The 23,719-nt window shown below is 42.3% G+C and overlaps 1 protein-coding gene across 1 annotated transcript in view; it reads right to left on the reverse strand.

The window, feature by feature from the left end:
• ATG5 (autophagy related 5) overlaps positions 1-23,176 on the reverse strand; it is a 121,850-nt gene extending 98,674 nt beyond the window's left edge. The window contains exons 1-2 of the mRNA XM_055135148.1: positions 22,895-23,176; positions 9,550-9,715 (exon numbers count right to left, since the gene is read on the reverse strand). Of these exons, the coding sequence (XP_054991123.1) occupies positions 9,550-9,657 (108 nt within the window). The 5' untranslated portion in view covers positions 9,658-9,715; positions 22,895-23,176. The remainder of the gene's footprint in view (positions 1-9,549; positions 9,716-22,894) is intronic.
• Between the last annotated feature and the right edge of the window lie 543 nt (positions 23,177-23,719).

Here is a 23,719-nt window from a genome sequence, read left to right on the forward strand (position 1 = left end):
CATCTCGGAGGGGGCAGGTGAGTTCCTCCGCCTGCCCCAAACGAACCCCCGCAGCTTGCCAAGCTCATGGCCAACCTTCATGGGCTCATCCCCAGCCCCCCATGCATTAGAATGAACCCAATGAAAAACCCAGGCATGTGGGACCAGTGAGTGAAAACTCCAGGCTTCACAGGGATGGGCAAGCTTCCCCCATCTCCCTGCCCTCCCGGTTTCCTGAGAGTCACACCCAAGAACTGCCTCTGTGCACCACTAAAGCACACTAACGGTCAGGATTCAGAGACTCACAAATGAGTCTCTGAAGAAAGCTGTACACCACAGATATCCGGACCAAATACTTAAAACTTTGAGAATTCAAGGAGCACGCAGTCACTTTCTCGGCTGTGTGACACCTCATACCATTCATGTCAAGCAACACAAAAAATATTATTTAGCATCTGCCTAAGGGGCAGATTGAGGTGGTGGTGGTGGGAAGATTTAAAGTAATAGTGGTAAGAAGGTGCAATGGTGGTGGGATTGGTATCGAAACATTGAATGTAAGCAATTACTGTGAATAACTTTCTGAAAAATTTAAAAATTTTTTAAAAATTAAAAAAGTAATACGAAGTTCAAGCCTGCTTCAGTCAGCTTAATCAGTGGCTGAATAAATAGCAGTACTATTTAAAATAAAAAATACATTAAAAAATAAAGTAAGTTCAAAGGAAAAATACATTCATAAAAAGTTCTCATGAGGGGCTGGAGCGATAGCACAGGGGGTAGGGCGTTTGCCTTGCACGCGGCCGACCCGGGTTCAAATCCCAGCATCCCATATGGTCCCCTGAGCATGGCCAGGGGTAATTCCTGAGTGCAGAGCCAGGAGTAACCCCTGTGCATCATGGGGTGTGACCCAAAAAGCAAAAAAAAAAAAAAAAAAAGTTCTCATGAAAGTATGTCTTGGCAGGTCAGAGAAACTGTACAGGGGTTAGGGAGCTTTACTTGGACATGGCCATCCCACATTTGATCCCAGCACTGTCCCCTGAGCACCACCAGGAATGATTCCTGAGCAAGGAGGCAAGAGTATGCCCTGAGCATTGTCAGATGTCATTCCAAAATGAAAACAAACATGATAGCATCAGAATGGCCTTTAAGGGTCAAATGAAAATTTTCATTTGAAAAACTATCATAGGAGTTCATTATAATATCATTTAAAAAGGATGGTCTAACGAAAAACAGTATTATTGAGGAATGCACTAGCAGCTGAACCTGAAAGACTTAAAGATAAACTCACAGAAAAATCTACTATATTTAACATGGGATATGGAGGGCTGGAGCGATAGCACAGCAGGTAGGATGCCTGGGTTCAATTCCTCCATCCCTCTCGAAGAGCCCGGCAAGCTACCGAGAGTATCCCACCTGCACGGCAGAGCCTGGCAAGCTACCAGTGGCGCATTTGATATGTCAAAAACAGTAACAAGTCTCACAATGGAGACGTTACTGGTGCCCACTCGAGCAAATAGATGAACAACAGAGCTACAGTGCATATTATATGGGAAGATGGGATGAAGGATTGGAAAAGATCGAAAGATAAGAGAATAAGACAGAGGGGTTGGAGCGATAGCACAGCGGGTAGGGCATTTGCCTTGCACGTAGCCGACCTGGGTTCAATTCCCAGCATCCCATATGGTCCCCTGAGCACCGCCAGGAGTAACTCCTGAGTGCAAAGCCAGGAAGTAACCCCTGTGCATTGCTGGGTGTGACCCAAAAAGCAAAAAAAAAAATAAAAAATAAAAAATAAGACGGAAGAGATTTTGGTAATTACTAACCAAAAAAAATCCAAGGAGAAAGGCAAGTCAAAGATGACTTTTGATCTACACAGTTAATTCTTTAGACTGCAATAAAACAGAAGCTTAGGGTACAATGCATGCAGAAGACTGATGATCCTGATACTATCATTAAATCCCTCAAGTGTGACTGTGCACTTTGAAGACAGACAATTCTGGCAAGAAAAAAGTAAGGCACCCAACTGTGATAGCTTGAAGGCTATTCTTTTCTTTCCCCCCACAGAAATGCATTCCAAAACTTAAAGACAGCATTCTGGAAAACTGGTTAGGATTTGTATAAAAAAACCCACAACTAGATAAATGGAGTCTTTCTTTTTTTTAATTAGCATTCTTTCCTCCTCTGTAGTAAGCATTTTATTTCTTGCTTTCTCAATTTTCTGCCTTAAAAAAAAAGTGTTATTCGCTTTCTGCTTCTGTGAACCTAACTACAATTTTTTTTTCTTATTATTCAGTATCTCTTGATCAGTTAATGAACTAAAACTACTGTACTCTAGAGTACAAGAAAAAAAATACTGCGGTGAAAGAACTGATATTTACTCACTCTAGGCCAAGTTAACAGGTCCCAATAGGTAATATACGACAATGATCCCAGGGCTGTAAATACAGGGAGATTTAAGTATAGATCAGAAGGTTGCTAAAGGTGTTAAGTAAGCTGTTAGAAAGTACTGTGAATTCAACAAAGAATCCCTCTTTTACAAAGAGACAACTGGTATGTGATTAGAAAAGAAAACGGAAAGTAATAGAAGGTATAAAGAAAAGTATTAGGTGTTTTACAGACAATGTTAGTGCCTCTATTTACATACAGCTTAAGCAACTTGCCAAAATCATTTTATTAAATAAATGGCAGAGGAAAGATTCATTAGAGGCAGAAATGATAACCAAATACAGACGTGGCATGGGCAGTCTCTGAAAAAATTTTAAAAGTACAATAAATTAGTTCTATTTAAAAAATAAGGGCCATCCCCAGTGGTGTTGGGGGCTGGCTGAGGGAACTACTGCTAGCAGTGCTTGGCCGAGCAGCTCTGACCTAAGGGTTCAGCGCTGCAGGTGCCACCTGGGCTATACCAAGCAGTGCAAGAGCGGGGTGAGGTAGCCACAGTGCTAGACTTCAGCTGAAGTCTCAAACAAGCCCAGCAGATGCTTAGCCACTTTCAGCTCTCTCCCTGGCCCCAACGGGACATTTTTTAGAATGAAATAAATGAGTAAACTCTATTCGTTTGTTAAGTTTGATATTAGGAAGTCCAGAGCCTTCATTTTAAATGTCTGCTGGACATCGTGCTGTAATCTATCCTGTGGAGAGCAACGTTAGCCTGCAGCAATGGTAAGAGAGACATACCAAGACTAATGATACTGAGCTCAGGTATCAGCTCCTGATTCTGGACAGTGCTGTGCTACGTCCCAACGATCCGCTCAGACTTAAAAGAACTCACAAATGACTCTCATGAAATAAAAACTGCTTTGCAATAAAAAAAAAAGAGAGAGACATTAGAATTAGACATGGATTTTCATCATTTTCTGATAAAATCATAATGCCCCACATAATGCCTGCTTGACATAATCAAACACAAAATAAATATTTGCCAAAAGAATCAAAGATGCCAAAGGTTCAGCGAAGCAAAACACCAGAGAGCAATTGTTATGTTTTTTGTTTGTTTGTTTGTTTTTTACTCTGGGAGATGGGAGGGTTTGGATGATATCCAGTGGTGCTCAGGGTGGCTGTGCCCAGCTCTGTGCTCAGGAGTGGCTGACTCCTGGCAGTACTCCAGGGACTACATGTGGTACTAGAAATCAAACCGGAGTCAGCAGCAGGATCCCAGGAAGGCACGTGCCTGAACCCAACACGATCTCCCTGGCACATTTCAAATGTCCTGTCAATATGATTAAGTCCATCATACAATGTATTTGGAATCTTCTGCTCAAACCGGCCTTTGGTGCAATTTGCACCTAATACCTACTGTAATAAATAATTCTATCTACAAACTCTATGATTGAAAATTCTACCTTCAAATTCTATGATTGAAAAACGACTACAAGAGTCAATACAAAACCAATTTATCTGGCAAACAGATAAAAATATCAAAAAGAACAAAAAGACACCATCATGAGAGGTCTTCCCAGCTATAGCTCAGTGGCTGTACATTCCTCTTTTATTAATCGTGCCAGTATTTACCACTTGGTCTTTTTTATCTCGTTTGGGAAGCCATGGAGCCTACGTTCATAGGTCCTGAGCTAGTGCTGGGGAACCACAGTGTGCTCAGGACTGAACCCAGGACCGCGCCTGCACTCCAGCCCCTGTGAGGCATCTCCCCAGCCCTGCTGTGAGGAGGTCTGCATGGACAGCTGAATGCCGCTAAACATACTCACACTGCTGGGTGGGCATCACTGCCAGCTGCCTCCCAAACTGTTTCATCACTCCAAACTCAAACTCTGTGCCCTTACCCTAAACCCTTGGCAGTCACTGTTCTGTGATTACAAATTTGACAACTCTAAGTACATCATGTGACTGGAATCGTAAAATATTTGTCCTCTTGGATTTATTTTATTTTATCTTGCTCATTTTTTTTTTTAAAGATTCCTTAACCCATGTTCATTGCTAGGTGTGATCCAAAAAGGCAAAAAAAAAAAGAAGAAGAAGAAGATTCTTTAAGATGGTTTAATATGAATAAAGAGAGTGGCTTCTTTGGAATACTATAGGCTATATAAAAATCTATCCTCCAGCTCTCGGGGCTAATGGAAGTAGGGGTGGGGAGGATAGGGAAAAAAATCAATCTTCTCACTTAGCAAGGGCAAATATTCATTGAGTATGATACAACTGATTTATTATTTGCTACGTAATTTGTAAAGAAAGTATGCTTTTTTTCCCCCACAGTTGTATAAGTTATGATTCTGAAAAAAGGTGCCTATGATTTATTTATGCCAAATCCTATTTTGCCCAACAGTTTCCAATTACAAAGTTAGATATTTACTTACTGATAAAAAAAATATTAAAACATTCTGTAATTCTGTTCTACTTTTAAGTTGTCAGGGAATCACACTGAACCATGAATATAGTGCAGTGAATGCAACAGAAAAAAAGGGTTCCTCTCCACACCCTCGCAGCCGGGCAGCATCGCAACCTGAGCGCTCTCGTCCCCTTTCTTCCATACCACCCCTATGTAAAACTTTACTTTAAAACTGAAATTTCCCCTCTCACTGAGCTCACACAGGCCGAAGATGTAAATACTAAAAACAAAGTTTAAAATATGATGAATTCCAAGTATGAGAAGAAATAATGTTACCAGAGCAAGGAACAAAGAAATATAACTAGATCTACAAGCTCAGGGAAGGCCTTGAGTACAAGCCCTTAACACAAGAATCAGAAAGGAAACAGGAAGGAACTATGGGTGGGTGGGAGTGTATGGATGTGGAGTAGGGACAGGAGAGGTGGCCGCTCACTCCAACAGAAGGAACTGCAAGAAGGCATAGGATGGATGTATTCATTCTAAAAAGGCCGAGACAGACATATTCGAAGAATTTTAAGAAGTTGAGTATGACAGGAATGTAGAGAATTACCAAGAAAAATGAAGAACTTCATAAAATTCATTAAGGATTCTACGGACAGTAAGAACCACAAAAAGCTTTAAGAAGGCAAATAACAAGATATGTAACATTTTGAAAAAAACTACCTGCGCAATAGAAAATTTTAAAGGGGAAATTATTTATGCAAACCATTAGTTTTTAACACAGTGGTTCAAACTAGGCTAAGCAGTGAATCAAGTAAGAAATAGGGCAGATTCAAGAGCTATTTGAGATGAGAAGAAATTAACTGAACTGCTGACCAAGCATCAGTACTGGAGAAGAACACAGCAAATAATGAATCCTACGTCATTAGAAAGAAAAATGACTGATTTCACTTTAATGATAGTGCTTATAGGACAGGTGACTGGGTTATCTGGGAGTGAAGATGATGATTCGTTTAAACAAACACAGTTTGAGCTCCTTTAAGACACTCAGAATATTCAGCAGTGTGTACGTCTGAAGCTCTAGAGAAAAAAAATCTAAGGAATGGCCAAGATAAAAAAGATACTTAACAGGGTCTGGGGAGATTAACTCAAAGAACTGGAGCACAAATCTAGCATGGATGAGGCCCAGAGTCTGATGCCTGGCAAAGTAAGGCCTCCTGAGTACTGTCTGCGCCTGGTGGTCCCCAGGACCACCCGATGGAGGAATAGAAACCATGTGACAGGACATTCCCCCCAAAAATAAAAGCTCAACAAAGATTACAAGAATAAATAAGAATTCTGGAGACAAGTTAAAAAAAAAAATTTACAGGCAAAGTCCTGTGGAATGCCAACACTGAGGATCAAGAAGGAAAATCTGGCAAAGGAGAAAATACACACCCACACACACACCACATACACCCACACACACACACACACATACACACACCACCACCACCACACCACCACCCCCAGGCACTACAAAGCAAGAGATGGCAGTGGGGACATCAGTAACCGGTATCAAAAACTGCTGACAAATTCAGTTAAAAGTCAGAAACTTGGGGCTGGAGCGATAGTACAGTAGGTAGGTAAGGCGTTCGCCTTGCACGTGGCCGATCCGAGTTTAATTCCCACCTCCCATATGGTCCCCTGAGCACTTGCAGGAGTAATTCCTGAGTGCAAAGCCAGGAGTAACCCCTGAGCACTGCCAGGTGTGACCCAAAAAGAAAAAAAAAAAGTTCAAAAACTTGCACAACACTTGGCAAAAGAGAGGTCTTTTTCTTGGAGGAGTGTGAAATACAGAGAAAAGTAAAGGGTGAAAGGTAGGTAGGCACCAGATTTTTAAGAAGTTTGTCTCCTAAGGAAAAAGAAATAAGGCTGAAAGGGAAATAGGATCAACAAAGAACTACTATAAGCTAACAAGAATTTTAAAATATAAATACGGTAAAGGCGGCCTCATAGGTAAAAAGTTGAGGAGCCAGATCAACAGTACAGCGGGAAGGGTGCGTGTCTTGCACAGAGTTGCTCTGGGTTCGATCCCTGGTAGCCCAAATGGTTTCCTGAACCCTGAGCACAGAGCCAGAAGCAGCGGAAGCATGCAGATTCTCCAAGTCATGGAGACAGTCCTGTTTCGTCACTTCACCTGAATTTGGAGAGTCTAGGAAACAGACCTATTGCTCCTCGAGCTGCAATATTTTAACCTCATGTCACCCTGTCACTATCATCCTGTTGCTCATCAATTTGCTCGAGCGGGCACCAGTAACGTCTTCATTTTTTGAGACTTGTTGTTACTGATTTTGGCATATCGGATACGCCAAGTGTAGCTTGCCAGGCTCTGCCGTGTGGGCGAGATACTCTCAGAAGCTTGCCAGGCTCTCTAAGAGGGGCAGGGGAATCGAACCCAGGTCAGCCAAGTGTAAGGCAAACGCCCTACAGCTGTGCTATCACTCCAGCCCCACGTCACCCTAACTCTCAAAAAAAAATTATTATAACTAAAGAAATTAAAAATACTTTCAAGCATTAATATACAGCCAAGATACATGCGAATATGAGCCCAAACATGTTCAATGATACTTCTGAAAGATTAAATACTGCCAGTGTTTTTGTACTTTTTTCCTATGTATATTTAGTTAAACTCATGCATGTATGTATTTAAGGAGCAAAATTTGAATTGTACTACATCATTTACAACTTAGCTTTGATCTTATCTTTTAATTGAACCACCTATTTTCTAATAAAACACACATTCACAAAGTTGTGCATGACTGAGTTTCATCCAATGTTCCAACACCCATCCCTTCACTAGTGTACATTTTCTGCCATCAGTGTCCCCAGTTTGCCTGTGCCCCCCCCAGCCCCCACGTTGCCTCTATGGCAGATATTTTTCTTGTCTTTTTTTTTTTTTCCTTTTAGGCACTGTAAAATCTAGCTTTTAGATTACTATGCTTATCATGCAACACTCTGCTGCATGTGATTCTATCACAAGAATCTTTTCCAAATTAATCAAATTCAGATATAAAGTGAGAATATTTCAAGTTTGAATATTTGTTAACTTCAGAAGTGTGTCATATTCTGATTTAAAAGTAAAAGAAAAAACACTTCTCAGTTTGGGGCTGGAGCAATAGCACAGTGGGTAGGGCGTTTGCCTTGCATGTGGCCGACCCAGATTCGATTCCCAGCATCCCATATGGTCCCAGGAGCACCGCCAGGAGTAATTCCTGAGTGCAAAAGCCAGGAGTAATTCCTGAGTGCAAAAGCCATGAGTAAACCCTGAGCATCGTAGCTGGGTGTAACCCAAAAAGGAAAAAAAAAAAAATTTCTCAGTTTCACCATTTTCACAAACTAGATACATATACACTTTGTTTAAGCGGTATAAGGTTACTCAGGATTAAAATTTTAATTAAAATAGCAAAATCTAGTTTGAAAATAAAACAAGTAATATCTTAAACCATATTACAGAAGAGTGAAAAGAAATACCTTTAACAAAATTCTTCTAAGCTGGAATTTACAGTTTGTATTTAACTATTGAAGTTTTTCTAAAGGCGGAAAACAGCTAAAACTTCAAATATATAGAACTAAGATTGCAAAAGCACTAGTAATAAAAGGCTCCTCTATGCAGGGCACAAAGAGAAAAATCAAACAATTTCTGAGCTCAAAAAAAAGTTAATAAATGGGTTCCCGAGTAACCTGCAGTAACCTGACTTCCTGTAACAACAGCAGGCTAAAGATTAACAGTCTCTCTAACAGCCAAGGGAGAAAGCACAGAGCAAGATTTATTTATTTGGCAGGGAGCTCTATTTGAGGGAAAGCTGGCTGGTGCTCAGCACCTTCTCCTGGCTCTGTACTCCCAGGGATCACGCTTGGCAGTGCGGAGAGTCATATGGAGTCCCAGGGATCGAAGCCTGGTTGGTCAAATGCAAGGCAAACGACTCACCTGCTGTACTATCTCTCTGTTCTACAGCAAGCTCTATTAAAGTAAAATAAAATTTACTGAAGTGAAATAAACACACAACGACTTTTCCAAATCTGTCTGGGTAAAAATTATTACATGTAACTTAGAATAAAAAGAAAAAAACTGAAATAATGACAACTGATAAGAATGTCTAGGCTTGGGGCTGGAGCGATAGCACAGCGGGTAGGGCATTTGCCTTGCACGCGGCCGACCCGGGTTCGATTCCCAGCATCCCATATGGTTCTCTGAGCACTGCCAGGATTAATTCCTGAGTGCAAAGCCAGGAATGACCGCTGTGCATCGCCAGGTGTGACCCAAAAAGCAAAAAAAAAAAAAAAAAAAAAGAATGTCTAGGCTTATTAGGGATTATCAGTAAAAGAGCAGAAGAATCTGATTAACAGACATGTTAGATGCCAAAGTTACATATGTACTCAAAAAGGGAAAAAAGGAGAGACAGTAGGGTAGGAAGAGTGCTTGACTTTTACGCAACAGATTCAGGATTGATCTGTGACATCCCGTAAGAGCCCATATGGTCCCCCAAGCACCAAAAGGAGTTATCCCTGAACGTACAGCTAGTAGTAGTAACCCCTAGGACCTAAAGCAACATTTCAACAATAGCTGGTTCTTTCCTCTGGTCAGCAGCATTAGAAGTAAATTTTACTGCCTTTTTTCTACTTACCTATGTTTTCTGATTTGTTTAGTCATACCTAAAATGCTGGATAACAGCCTTCAGGTTTTTATAGTTTTATTTACAAAATTAGTCCAAATTAAATATCCCACTTGCTACAATTAACATACTTACATAATATGGCTCTGCCTCCCGTTCAGTTATCTCATCCTGATACAGGGTAAAGCAAGTTGGAATTCGCCCAAACCACACATCTCGAAGCACATCTTTGTCATCTGTCATTCTTCCAGTGGGTAACGCAGTACATATAGGCTAAGTTCTTTTCCAACCAAAAGCCAAACTGAAAATAAAATAAAGAGCATTCGTCAGGGCCTTTCAGATAAATGCACTCGTAATGAAACAGTAACAGAAGCAAAACAGCAAAAATGAATGCCTAAAAGTCATTTTCAAAAACTGGCATCCACACTTTTACAAATGAAAGCAAAGATCACTAGCTTCTACATGCAGAACTATGTATTTCAAATAAGCATACATATGTAACCAATTCAAACTACATGTGATAATGTATGCAAGTAATACACTACAATCTGAGTGAAATTATACTTGCACCATTCTCTCAAGCCCCAAAGCAGTTGATTATTTACCTAAAATATACATTTCATCTATGCCCTTTATTTTCTTATGGCACAAGCCCCCAAATATCATTTTCAAAATTACGCCTTCCCATCTAATATGGTCAACCCGCCATCTCTAGATTCTACATCTTGCAAGATATACATTTCACAACTTGGAAAATATCTTTGTGAAAATCTATTTCCATCTCATCATTTGGGTTCATCAATATGTTCAGTCTTATTTACTATATTTGTTTTTACCAACTTTGCTGAAGACTATGTTCTGGTTTTCATATTTGTTTTTATAAACTTCTGCTGAAAAACAGGTCCAGCAAACTATTCTGTGTCCTCTGAAGAAATTTCCTCTCTGATCCATTAAAATTCTATCTACTAAAAACACAGCTTATAATACTATGCCCCAAGAGAATAATCTTTCTATTCTGAGCTTTTTTTAGAATAGTGTCTAAATCAGAAATATGGCAGTAAATCAGCAAACTGAAGAATTCTGAGTGTGGCAGAATTTAAATTTTAGACTCTGTAATATCCAAGTGCCTTCCAGTACTAATCCTCTACAATTAGATAATAAGACAATAAACAGTAAGAGTAAATGCTAAAGACTCTTGATATCTAGACCAACAAATTCAATGTCCTACTCATACATTTCCCAGTATTCAGGAGCTAGCCAATCCACAACTTACCATAACGCACCCTATAATTGTACCTTAAATACTGATTTAATCAAATATCAAGTATTAACACTGAATTATTCAAGAAATTCTTTGTTAGCTCTTCTGAGCAGTATGCATCAAGAGTGCCATAAAATTTTTTAAAAGTCACATTTTCTATCACTATATTTAAACACACTCTGACGGTCAATCTGATGCAATGTCACCTAAAGGTAAATAAGCTGTCAAAGGAGTAGATAACTTGTTCCACATAACACAAACATTATTTATGAGTCAAATAGCATTCTAGGCACTTGAACTGAGTTCAGTACTCCTTCCAGCACACTTCAGTGTTCTATCTCCTACTCAAATATATCCATAAAGTTCACTATTCTTAGCAACTAATACATGCAAACTTCGTGTATTCTAATTCTACCTTTCAAGGCTTCAAATTCAAATGATATACTGAGCTTCAGCAATCTGCAGAAAAATTTCAAGTTTACAATTCACACAAAATCAACTCGGGAAAATATTGCACTACTTCCTGATAACACTGATAGCATGTTCTTTTTCAATATATTTACTGGTTGCATTAAGTGAAATCTGAATTATGACAAATTTAATCTGGCAAGGTGGTAAGTAAAGGGTCTCTGTACTCGATACATCATTACTATTAAAATTCCTCTTTTATTCACAATGGAAGAAAATGGAGACAAAGAGTGCCTTTCCTAAGAGACTTTATGAACATTCAAATACAATTTTGGAGTTGAAAAATCACAACCCATACTGTCACAATGGTATATCTTCTTTCCCCCCCAAAAAATAGTACAGGAGGGGCTGGAGCGATAGCACAGCGGGTAGGGCGTTTGTCTTGCACACGGCCAACTCGGGTTCGAATCCCAGCATCCCATATGGTCCCCTGAGCACCGCCAGGGGTAATTCCTGAGTGCAGAGCCAGGAGTAACCCCTGTGCATCGCCAGGTGTGACCCAAAAAGCAAAAAAAAAAAAAAAAATAGTACAGGAAATAAAATTTGAAAGAAAATTCAAAATGTATGTATGGTCACCATGGAAAGGTAACGCTATAGCCTCTCTCCTTCTCTCTAAGCACTCTTCTCTCAAGAAGTAATAATCATCTGAACAGTCAGATTCCAAGACTTCATTTGATCATTTGAGCCACGTTTATTAAAAAGCAGGGGTCACTATAAACCAAAATATGATAATGCGGACACAGCTCCCTTTTTTCTCCCCATCTTTAGATGATAGAACTGAATCACTTGTTCATTCTTTTCACAATTCCTTGTCTTTCTTGTGTCAGAAACATTAAAAAAAAAAAAACCTGCAAATGTTTCCCACTTTCTTTGTGAGAGGTCCTTACCAACAGTCATACAAACACCGAACTGCCTCTTTTTTTTGTACTTAAAAAATAAACTGCAGAACTTGGGTAAACGTGATGTGAGAGAAGACAGGCCATCAAAATTCTACAATGGCATCTTAGGCACAGAACCAGTAAAAGACATTGGTATCTCAGGGGCTGGAAAAACAGTATAGCAGACAATTTGCCTTAATGCAGCCAAAAAGACCCACCCCGTCCCCCACCAAAATAAAAGTTGTTACCTTCATTTTCATAAACCATTGTTTCTTACATACATATTTTTTATGACCTCAAGGTGCAACGTGACAACCAATACAAATTCTACCAAACTGCACGAGTCCTATAAACTGCAAACAAGATAATGTACTGACCCTGCCTCAAAAGACCCAAACTGATAGAATCATAATGTCAGTCTTCCAAAAGGTATTGCTAAGTGAAGTCAAAGACAAATACCATGTGATCTCACATGTAGAATCCAAACAAAAACCTCTTCTCAAAAAAGATATCTTGTGTTTCCCAGAGGTGTATGGTAAGGGAAGGTAAAGCTGGAGAAAGATGGTTTAAAGGTATAAACTACCCATCATAAATAAAATTCTAAAACTAATAAATACTGGAGGTGTAATGAGCAACATGATAACTAGAGTTAATACTACAGAATAATACACAGAAGAGTTGCTGAGAACAAATCATTGACCTCTTCACAAGAAAAAGAATGTTTTCTCTTGATTCTTTCTTTTTCTCATATTTTCATGAGAAAATGTTAGCAGAGTCTACTGTAGTAATCAATTCACACCATGTAAATCAACTCATCATGCTGCATATACCTCAAACTTATACCATGGCGTATGTTAATTATTTTTCAGTTAAACAGAAAAATATCAAGAAAAACTGCCTGATAAATAAAATGAAAGGGCATAAGTAGTATCCTTTTCAAAAAGGTAAAATACAAAAACCAACTCCTTAGAGGCACTACAATGTGGGGTGTGGGAATTCAAAATGTGGAATAAGGAGCCAAACTACCTGGATTCAAAAATCTAAATTTGGGGCTGGAATAATAGCACAGCGGGTAGGGCATTTGCCTTGCATGCGGCCGACCCGGGTTCGATGCCAGCATCCCATATAGTCCCCTGAGCACTGCCAGGGGTGATTCATGAGTGCAGAGCCAGGAGTAACAGGAGTAACCCCTGTGCATCGCCAGGTGTGACCCAAAAAGCAAAAACAAAATCTAAATTCGTCACTGACTCTGATCACAAGTAAATCACTCAACTTCTCTGTTTTCTCATCTGCAAAATGAGAATAGCACTTAATAGATATAAAAATTACGTTAGTAGAAAGCACTTAATATAGTGCTATAGGACTACAATAGAATATGGTGTTTACAATATAGTACTCAACGGTATACCTATCGTATTAGTTTGGAAAACAAAAACCATAATTCCAAAACATTTAAGTCTCTTAGGGACTTTAAGAACTGGTGCCGGTGCACACACTCTGTATGCCATGGCTTGACCCCAACAACACATGGTGCACCCAAAGCTACCCAGGGCACCCAAAGCTACTCCCTAGTAGTCAGAAAAAGCTCATGTGCAACACAGCGTGGTACAAAAAAAAATCCCTTCATATGTCACAATTCTTTTAAAGAATTCTGTTCCTGAAGTTTTTTGGTTTTTCCTCCCCCCTCCCACCCCCGTTGATTTGTTTTCTTTTGTTTTGAAGTCACACTCAATAGTGCTCAAAGACAGCATAGGGTATAACAAATAGCCAATGGCAACAAACCCTGAGGATCTTTCTACAGAACTAAGTTTACCCAAAAGGTGGGCTGTGGGTAGGGACCTTGAGACAATAGCGGAGGAATGCTAACACTGTAGTGTTGGAACATCATTGTATGTCTGAGATTTTACTACTATTATAAATCATGTGTCTAAATAAAAATTGGGGAAAAATACAAAAAGTAAAAACAGGAATTACAAGAATAAAAAAAGCGTAACTTTTACGTCTAGCACAGCAGGTAGGGCATTTGCCTTGCACATGGCCGAACCGGGTTCAATTCCTCCATCCCTGTCGGAGAGCCCGGCAAGCTACTGAGAGTATCCTGCCACACAGTAGAGCCTGCAAGCTACCCATGGTGGTTTCAATATGCCAACAACAGTAACAAGTCTCACAATGAAGACGTTTTTGGTGCCCACTCGAGCAAATCGATGAGCAACAAGACAACAGTGCTACAGTGCAACTCTTACATACTGAACACTGCAAATATCAATAAGAGCCAATAAACATTTCATGTTTTATATACCCGGGTATTTGGCAGGTGCCCAGAGGCTATATCTTGGTGGTGGTGGTGATGATGATGATGATGACCACGATGTTTTCCAAAATTTAGACACAGCCAGAGACATTACCTCTGAGTCTCCTAAATACCTTTTCTTCCCATGCTTCCCATGCCTTTGCTTACACCAGGGGTTCCTCCCCCTAGGGGAGCACTGCCCACACCATCTCCCAACTGAGATATTCTCCAGGTGCCAGCTCAAACAGCCATGCTGAACCCTGGTTTCCTCTCTGAGCCTTTTCTTTACTGCAGCACTTACAAGTCCAGAGGAAAGACTTTTCTTTTATCTCTGATTTATAATCTCATAATCTTTCCATCACGTCATACCCACCACCAACTTCCCTTCCAACTCTAAAATGTCCATGGTTACAATTAAACGTTGCTTTGTAAGAACTTTTATAAGGTGGGGTGGGTGGCACTACTGCCATATCTGATAATGATCAGGGAAAATTTTAAAAGATAGAACTTGAAGAATGAACAGGCAAAGAAAAACTAAGAACAGGCAAAGAAAAGGCAAACATTCCAATCAAGGCAAACTAACATTATCAAAGGCAGGAAGCAGGCAGCAGTAGGACAACTGCCAACTTTTGGGGGAACTTTGGGTTGGAAGTTGGTCAAGAGAGAGCTAACAACGTAGCATGTTTTAATGTAACATGATCCTAGAACATTCATTTACCTCATTAAGGTTGTCTTAATTTATCTTTCATCTAAAATTCACCAAGGGTGCTTAAAAATAAAAAAGACAAATTCATTTACCTAGTTAAGAGATGAATGAATATTAACTGTAGAGACACTTTTTTGTGTGTCAAGTCTCTGTAACGGTAACAAGAGACCAGACCATGAAGCATACCAAATGGTAGACTGGGGATTCTCGTTATCACCCTACAAGCCTCGAGAATCTGTATGATTTCATGATTGTGAAATATAAAAATCAGAACAATAGAAAATATCAACATTTTACATATTAAATATAAAATTTAAGTAGGAGCAGTGGGCAAAGTAGATCTTCCCATCAGAGAGAAGCCAGACAGGAAGCAATGCTAACAACTTAGTTATGTAGTAGCGAGCGCCTGAGCTGGGGAGGGAGCAATGAATTCACGACTGACATGAGGTCTTCCTCATATCTTGAAGTTGGTTTAAAAAGAAAATATGGGTGAATGATAAAAAGACTGGGGAAGATTTATTTATTTCGGGTTGGGGGCTGCACCCAACAGTGCTCAGAGTCTACTTCCAGCTCTGAGCTTGGTTTTTGGGGGTAAACAGATGGCAAGGAATCGAGCCAATATGCAAAGTGTGTGCTCAGTCCCTGGAGCTATCTTTTCAGACCTGATAGGGAAGATTTAAATGCTGACAACAAGGAATACAGTAACATAGTAAGTTAAGAGCTTTCTAAATCCAACATGACTTAAACCTCAGAGTTGTGTGTCCCTGGGGTACACCCAATTTTCTGAATCTCATGTTAAAGGTTATTCTAATTTCTTAGGGCTGATGAATATTTTCAGTACCTGGTAACCAATCAGTGGTATACGTATTTAATACAATTTCCAAATTTTTCCATGACCCCTCTACTTCAACACTTTTCTATTCTTATTTTACTTTTCTCTCAGAGAGCCCGGCAAGCTACAGAGAGTATCCCACCCGCATAGGCAGGGCCTGAGCCTGGCAAGCTACCCGTGGCATGTTCGATATGCTAAAAACAGTAATGACAGATGGAGCTGGAGCAATAGCACAGTGGGTAGGGCATTTGCCTTGCACACGGCCGACCCGGGTTTGATTCCCAGCATTCCATATGGTCCCCTGAGCACCACCTGGAGTGGTTCCTGAGTGCAGAGCCAGGTGTGACCCAAAAAGAAAGAAAAAAAAAAAGAGTAATGATAGGTCTCATTCCCCTGACTCTGAAAGAGCCTCCAATCGTTGGGAAAGTCAAGTAAGGAGAGGCTGCTAAAATCTCAGGGCTGGGAGGAATAGACATTACTGTTGCCCGCTCGAGAAAATCAATGAACAATGGGATGACAGTGACACAGTGATACAGTAATTTTACTTTTCTCAACGTTTCATTTATGCACCGTGATTTACAGTATGGCTACAAACAGTATTTTAGGCATTCCATATTCCAACACCACACCCTCCACCAGTGTCAGGATTCCTCCACCAACACCACTTCCCACCCACTCAGCTCCGTATGCTGGCTCTGTTACCTGTGGCCATCTGTGTTCCCGCAAAATGCTGTATATACCGCTAGAGATGATTCTGTATTCGTCCCTCTCCCTCTGCCTTTACCCAGCAGGACACCCTCAAGGTGCATCCAGGCCGCAGCACTCTTCCGGAGGCTGGACGGCATTCCCACCAACAGTGGATGAGGGTTCCTTTTATTCGCCCTACTGCTCTGGTTCTTCCCACTCTTTCTGATGTGTGCCAATAGCCCTGGTGTGAAGTGATTATCTTCTTTTTAATCAATTTAAAAGTTTAATTTAAACTTTAACCAATTCTTAATCCTCTTTTTAAAAAAAAAAAATTCAGTTGAGAGCCAGAGTGATAGTACCACAGGTAGGGCACTTGTCTTGCAACAGCTGACCTGAGTTTAGTCCCCAGCACCATATAAGACCCCGCTCCCAAGGCCTGTACAGAGTGATCAGAGCACAGAGCCAGGAGCACGCCCTGAGCACAACCAGGGTAGCCCTCCAAAAAATGAAACAGAAAATGGATTAAAAAAAATTCTATTGAACATGAGCTCCTTGGGAAGCTTTCTGCTACACAACTACCAATCTGATTTTTTAAAAAAATCTTTACAGATGTGTTTTGGGGCTGGAGCGATAGCACAGCAGGTAGGGTGTTTGCCTTGCACAGGGCCAACCTGGGTTCGATTCCCAGCATCCCATATGGTCCCCCAAGTACCACCAGGAGTAATTCCTGAGTGCATGAGCTCCGAGTAACCCCTGTGCATCGTCCAGTGTGACCCAAAAACCAAATAAATAAATAAAGTGTGTTTTGTTTTGTGCCACACCCAGCCATGCTCAGGGCTTACTGCTGGTAGGGCTCAGAGGACCATAAGTTGTGCCAGGAACCGAACCCATGTCACCTGCCTTGGAGGTGAGTGCTTTCTTTGCCTGCTGTACTATCGCTCCAGTCCCCTTTTTACTTTTAAAATAGTGTGTTAGGAATAGGAATTGTACAGCCAGTACAGAGCTTGTCTTGCACAAAGCTGGCACAAGGCTGACCCAGGTTCAATCCCCAGAACCACACAGTGTCTCTTCAGCCCCTCCAGGAGTAAGCCCTGAGCACCACAGGTTGTGGCCCCAAGATGAACAAAACACACACACACACACACACACACACACACACACACACCACACACACACACAGTGTGCTATAACAATCCACTGCACTTATGTTAACCTAAATCTGTTTCCTGTCCCCCACCCCACCGAACTGTGTGAATCCTTGACAGCAGAAACAGAATCATATTTACTTTAGTATTTAGCACTAGGCTCTGAAATTTGTGGTTAGAAAATATCTAATTACATAAAATATATAAAACCAAAATTTGTATCAGATACTTATAAAACTTCCATCTAAACTCTTTCCCAAATCAGTGCAATCACATTTTAAATCCAGCAAAATTCATGGTTTTAGAAAGATACTTTTCCTCTCCTACAGCAAATGAGACCATCACTATACAGCCAGCCATCCACTTGAAGGCTGGCTCTCAGAAGTCATGGACTACCCAGAAATTACCAAGAATAACAAATACTATTAGCAGTAAATACAGTGGTAAATCTTCTAAACAGTAAATAGTAAATCTCTTTAAAAATATTATTTGTGCTGGCTGATCTACCTTTAAATCCACAAACATTAATTTCTTTCTTTTTTAATTTTTATTAGTGAATCACTGTGAGGTACAGTTACAAACTTACAAACTTTCATGTTTGCATTTCGTTTACATCCCTCCACTAGTGCCCATTCTCCTCCACCAATGTTCCCAATATCCGTCTCACCACCCCCACCCCACCCCCACCACCCCACCCTGCCTCTGCAGCAGGGCATTTCCTTTTGTTCTCTCCTGTTGGAAAATTTCTAATATGAACCCTGAGTTCCTACATTTCCCAGATAACTTTTTCAAACTTTCCCTTTTGCCAAATGTCCACATCTTCTAGCTCTCTCAGTTAATAAATTTGTTTTTTCTATTTCCCTCTGAGAATACTGATAATATCAATCCTGTTCCTAAGGTTCAGGGGTTTTCTAACGGGATGGGGTAGGGGGGGCGGGGGCAATGACAGCCAGGGGTTCTGCTTTTCCTATGGTACAACTTAAATAGAACTCTCAGCTTCACACCTACAAGGCAAGGGCTGGTGAGATAGTACATGTTAGAAATAGCACTTGACTTGCACAAAGCCAACACTGGTTTGATTTCTGGCACTGCATATGATCCCTGAGAACAACCAGGAGTGAACCCCCAGCAGAGTCGAGAGTAAGCCTGAGCACAGCTGGGTGTGGCTAAAATAAACAAATGTTCTACCAAACATACATAAAGCAAATGTTCTACCACTGAGCCAAATGCCCAGCTCCTCTTATGGCTTTAGACACCATTTATAACTACCAATTCCCACATCTTTATCTTCAGCTGAATTCCAGTTTCATACATATTATTACACATTATCAGTTCATACATACTATTACACATTATCAGTGCATCTGAAAATTCATGTACAAAAATGAAAATGAAAATCATTTCACAACTTCTTCATCCACTCTTATTACTCTGAGATCTTCTCCATATCACTAAGTGGTAAATTATTTAGTTGCTCAGGCCATAGTCCTTGGAGTCATCCTTGACCCTTCATATCTTGCAGGCTCTAGCTGGGAAACAAGTCTAGAATCTGGCCATTTATCATGAGTTCCACAACTACCACCCGGCCCAAGCCACCCTGACCTTTAACCAGGCTACATGCAAGCGCCTGCTAACAAGTGTCATTTTTGCTCTTGCACAGAAACACAACACACCAGATATACCATTTAAACACCAGCTGGATCAGTTTGCTCCTTTACTCAAATGCCTAGCATCTCAGATCTTCAAAGTAAACTAAGGTTTTCCAAAGTTCAGCAAGGCCCTACATCAGTGGTTTTTTAACTGCAGGTTTAAGGATGAATGCAAGGCCAAAGGGTAAAAAAGTTGAAGACCACTGATCTACCACACTGGTTATGAGTGAGACTGCACAAACCTGTGTTTGAGGCAGGTGGGAAATGCTGAAACTCTCTGCAAATGACCTGACCTGGCTACACTGGGACCTGTTTACTTGCTTAACTGGGTAAGGGCCATTTAAACTAGAAGATACAATGTTTGTTGCAGCAGTTAGTATATATAATAGTCAAGATATGGAAGCAACCTATATGCCCAACTACAAATGAATGGATCTATAACTTCTGATATACACACAATGAAATACTGTGCAGCTCTAAGAGAACAAAAATCACACACTCCATTGCAAGAACTAGAGGATATCATGCAACAGTCAGAAGGAAAGAGACAGATACAGAATAATCCCTCACATCTCTGGGGCTTGAGATGAAGCAAGGTAGCAACAAAGGGCCACAAACTGAGAAGTGATCCACACAAATGAGTTGGGGAGGAAGGGTTTGAAAGAAAGGGGCATTGGGAACCATGAACAAGGGATGTGGTGGTAGGTATACCGGTGATAGGTGTGGTGTTGGAATTATGTACAAAGGAAACCATCATTAGCAATATGATAAATCACAGATCTCAATAAAAAGTTTTGAATGTTTAATGAATTAGAAATAGAAGGTATGGAATCAGTGAGATAATACAGAGGTTAAGGCTTTTGTCTTGCACACCGGTAAGCCCTGTTCCAACCCAAGCAACCACCAGGAGTGACTCTCAAGAACAGCGCTAAGAGTAAGCCCCTAAGCACTGCAGGGTGTGGCCCAAAGACCAAAATAAAAATAAACTAGAAAGTATGCTAATGTCTCCATAACTTTCAGGGTGCTCTAATAACTCTTTCTACTAAACTATAAGCCCCCAATATGCACCATTTTTAGGTATCTAAAGCCACCTATACAATAACCTATGCTCAATATCAAAATTCCGAAAAGTCACATCAGGGTTTGATTTTCTTTTCCCCTCTAGTGCTTAGTCACCACCCGTGCCAAAGTAAATTGTGCTTTACTTCTTATAGTGTCTTGATGGACAGCATAGGGTTGTCCTTGCTCCTCCACAGGGAGCTTAGGTTTATTGAGTTACTCCCACAACAGTGCTCCCGAGGCACACCAATTCCATCAGGCATTAGTAATTCTATATTGCCTTTCTCTTTCCTTTATGTCACTTGCATGGTTTAGCAATATCCTTTTTTAGCAATGTCCTTTGTACAGACACAGGAAGACAGTTCATACTATGCTTTGGTAGCATGGGAGTTTATGACTCCAAATAATATTTACTCCTGGGCATCCATCATATTTACTTAAGCCTCAGCTGCCCTTACTTCCGAACACCCCCAAAAGGAGGGTCCCAGTGAGAGACAAGGATGAACCCAGGGCAGGCTGTAAGCAACCCTGGCATCAGAATGGGACAAGCTATAGTAAGTTAAGAGCATGGTCATGGACAAATTCTGTCATGACCCAAACAGAAGTAACTGAATAAGGACCCTGCTGGGGTTAGAAAAGACTAACCTGGCCTGAGGACTGTAGTCTGGGATATATAGCAAGACGTCTCCAGGAAGAGCCAAACTTTTAGCTTAATATATCTGTGTTCATACAAAATGACTAGAAATATAAGAAAAAATTTACTATGATTGTTTAAATGAATTACTAGCTGAGGAAAGGAGAAAGCAATACACTCTGGATGGAATCCTGTCCTTGAGCAGATCTCCTAGTAATCTAGAGTGCTGAACCCTCAGATGAGATCTTATCCTTGAGTTCATCTCCTAGAACTTCCCCTGGAGGAACGGTTTAGCATCTGTTTGTTGTAAGGACAAGGTTCAACCCCACCTATGTGTGCCCCCCCCACCCTTCATGGTTTCTATGTAACTATGCTCTAAAGGGAAGAGAGGAGATGAGGCTAAGGACAAGGGGAGAGAAAAAAAAGGAGGCTTAGGGACAAGGGAAGAGAAGGAACAACGCTGGAGAGAAAAGGAAGAGAGAGTACTAATGCTGTAAAGGGAGAGAGAGAACTACATTCGGGAGGAGAGAGAAATAAAATGGGCCCTGTTTCTTAGTTTCCCGGTCCTTTGTCCGTCATCACCATGGGACGACCAGGGGAAAGGCTCTCGGCCACTGACCACTCAAGTCCCACGTGCCCACATTTCTTCTTTGAGTGTCTCCTGTTTTATATAAGGTCTCCAATGCTTGTATTAGTGCCCTGTCCTCAAAGAAAACTTCGTGATGGCACGGATTGTTTTGAATTGTGTTTTTTCCATTACATGCCAACTTGTCAAACCTTTTCGTTCTAGAAAGCCAGGCTTCAGTACCTGTTAAATGCTGAAAGCAAACCTACACTTGGAAAACCACACGGTCTTCTCAAAACCCATATCCGTGCAGCATCGCTCTCGTTGGATCTCCCCCTCACCCCCATCCACCCCCGGATTTTAACTAGCATCCTCTGCACCACACTGAACTTCAAAGCCCGGGCTTCCATCGACTGTGAAATTGTAAAACTCCCCCGGAACCACTAGCCTGGGCCAAGAGCATTTCTTTCCCATTCAAATTCCCCCACCCGCCCTTCCAACTCAAGAGGCGTTCAGCTCCTGTCCATCCAAACACCCGGCCTTTGGGAAGTTGCGTGCTGGTCCCTGGGTTCCCATCCTGGCTGAAAAGCTGGATTCTCTCCCTTCCTCAACCCTGCAGAAAAATCTAGAAACCCATCGCATTTTCCCAACCCTGGGTCCTCCAGAGCAGAGCGTTGTTGTTTTTTGTTGTTGTTACTATTTTTCCCCCTGAAAACCCTCCCAGCAATTCGCGGCAAGGTGGAAAAAAAAAAGTGCTTGGCAATCGCAAAACGACTTTGGTATGATTGAAACGAGACTCTGAACGCCGCGGCGGAAAGGATGCCGGTGTCCGCAGGGGAAAATATATAATAATAATAACAACAATAATAACAAGAACAACAACCTTGCGAATTCCGAGAGAATCGAACTGGCCTCCCCTGCGAACAGAGAATGCGGCCGGGGAGGAGACCCGTGGGCAGCGACGGTGCAGGTAGGTCCAGCCGGGACCCCGCCCGGGCTTGCCCCCTCTCGGGAAGGGCAAGCAGACAGGCAGACAGACCAGACAGACAGACACACACACCGTCCTGGGGACACGGCACACGCTGCGAGGGCGTCTCCAGGGGGGCATCCTCTGGACCCCGGCGGGACAAGCCCCCTTCGCCCAGCACCGCTGCCCACCAAAAGGCACCTCTCGCCGACCACTCAGGCTCTCCCGACCGCCACACCTCCCAGCCTTCCTCCTCCTCCTCCTCCTCCTCCTCCTCCTGCAGGCGTACACACACACACACACGCACACACCCCGCGGACACACGCGCGCGCACCCTACCAGAAGCGCCGGCTCCCCGCAGTCCGGAGAAGACGCTGTGGAGTCCCGGGCTAGGGCTGGGCGGCGGCGCAGGGAACCCGACCCGCAGAGGTGCCGCCGCGACTCGGACAGCCCCGGAGCCCGCGCAGCCGCACAACACACCAGCGCGGAAGTCGGGGCCGAGCCCGGCAGCGGCCACTTCCGCCCCGCGCTCTCCAGCGTCCCGCGGCCGCCGGCAGCCAGCGCCCCGGAACCCGGGCAGCCCCCCGCGCGTCCCAGTCACCCTCGGCGCCCGGAGATGACGTCACGGTGCCCCCACGTGGCCCGCCCTCCGCCCCTCCGCGGTCGGCCCAGCCCCGCTAGGAGGCCGGAGCCCCGACGGAGCATGCGCAGACTGAGCGGCGGCGCGCCGGTGGGGGTCAGCCGTCCCTCCCCCCTCCCTCCCTTCGCCCCCACCATCTGGCACGTTCAGGACTTGGGGTCCTTTGCCAAAGGCCATGTTGTTTGGTTTTTCTTTTCTTTTGAATCCCGATACTTGCTTCGCTAGCGTTTGAAACGTAGCAAGCTCTGTGGTGGGTTTTGCAGAACAAAGTGGAAGAGCGTCTGCCCCCCCCACAAACACACCCCCGCCTCCTGTGCAAGAACTTTTAAAACGACGTGAGTGCTTGGAATCGCGCAGCAGCGCGAGGGAGCCAATGGGAATGAAATCCCGCTCAGTTGTGGCTGCTGCGTCCACCACGTGCGGCCCAGATGTAGGACTCTTGCCCTTTTTTACGCTCGTCCTTGGCATAAAGGCTCCATCCTAAACCTGCAGTCCTCCCGCAAGCCCAACTCGCGACATAGACT

This window comes from Sorex araneus, chromosome 4 (genome assembly GCF_027595985.1).
Source record: "Sorex araneus isolate mSorAra2 chromosome 4, mSorAra2.pri, whole genome shotgun sequence".
NCBI classification, from domain to species: domain Eukaryota; kingdom Metazoa; phylum Chordata; class Mammalia; order Eulipotyphla; family Soricidae; genus Sorex; species Sorex araneus.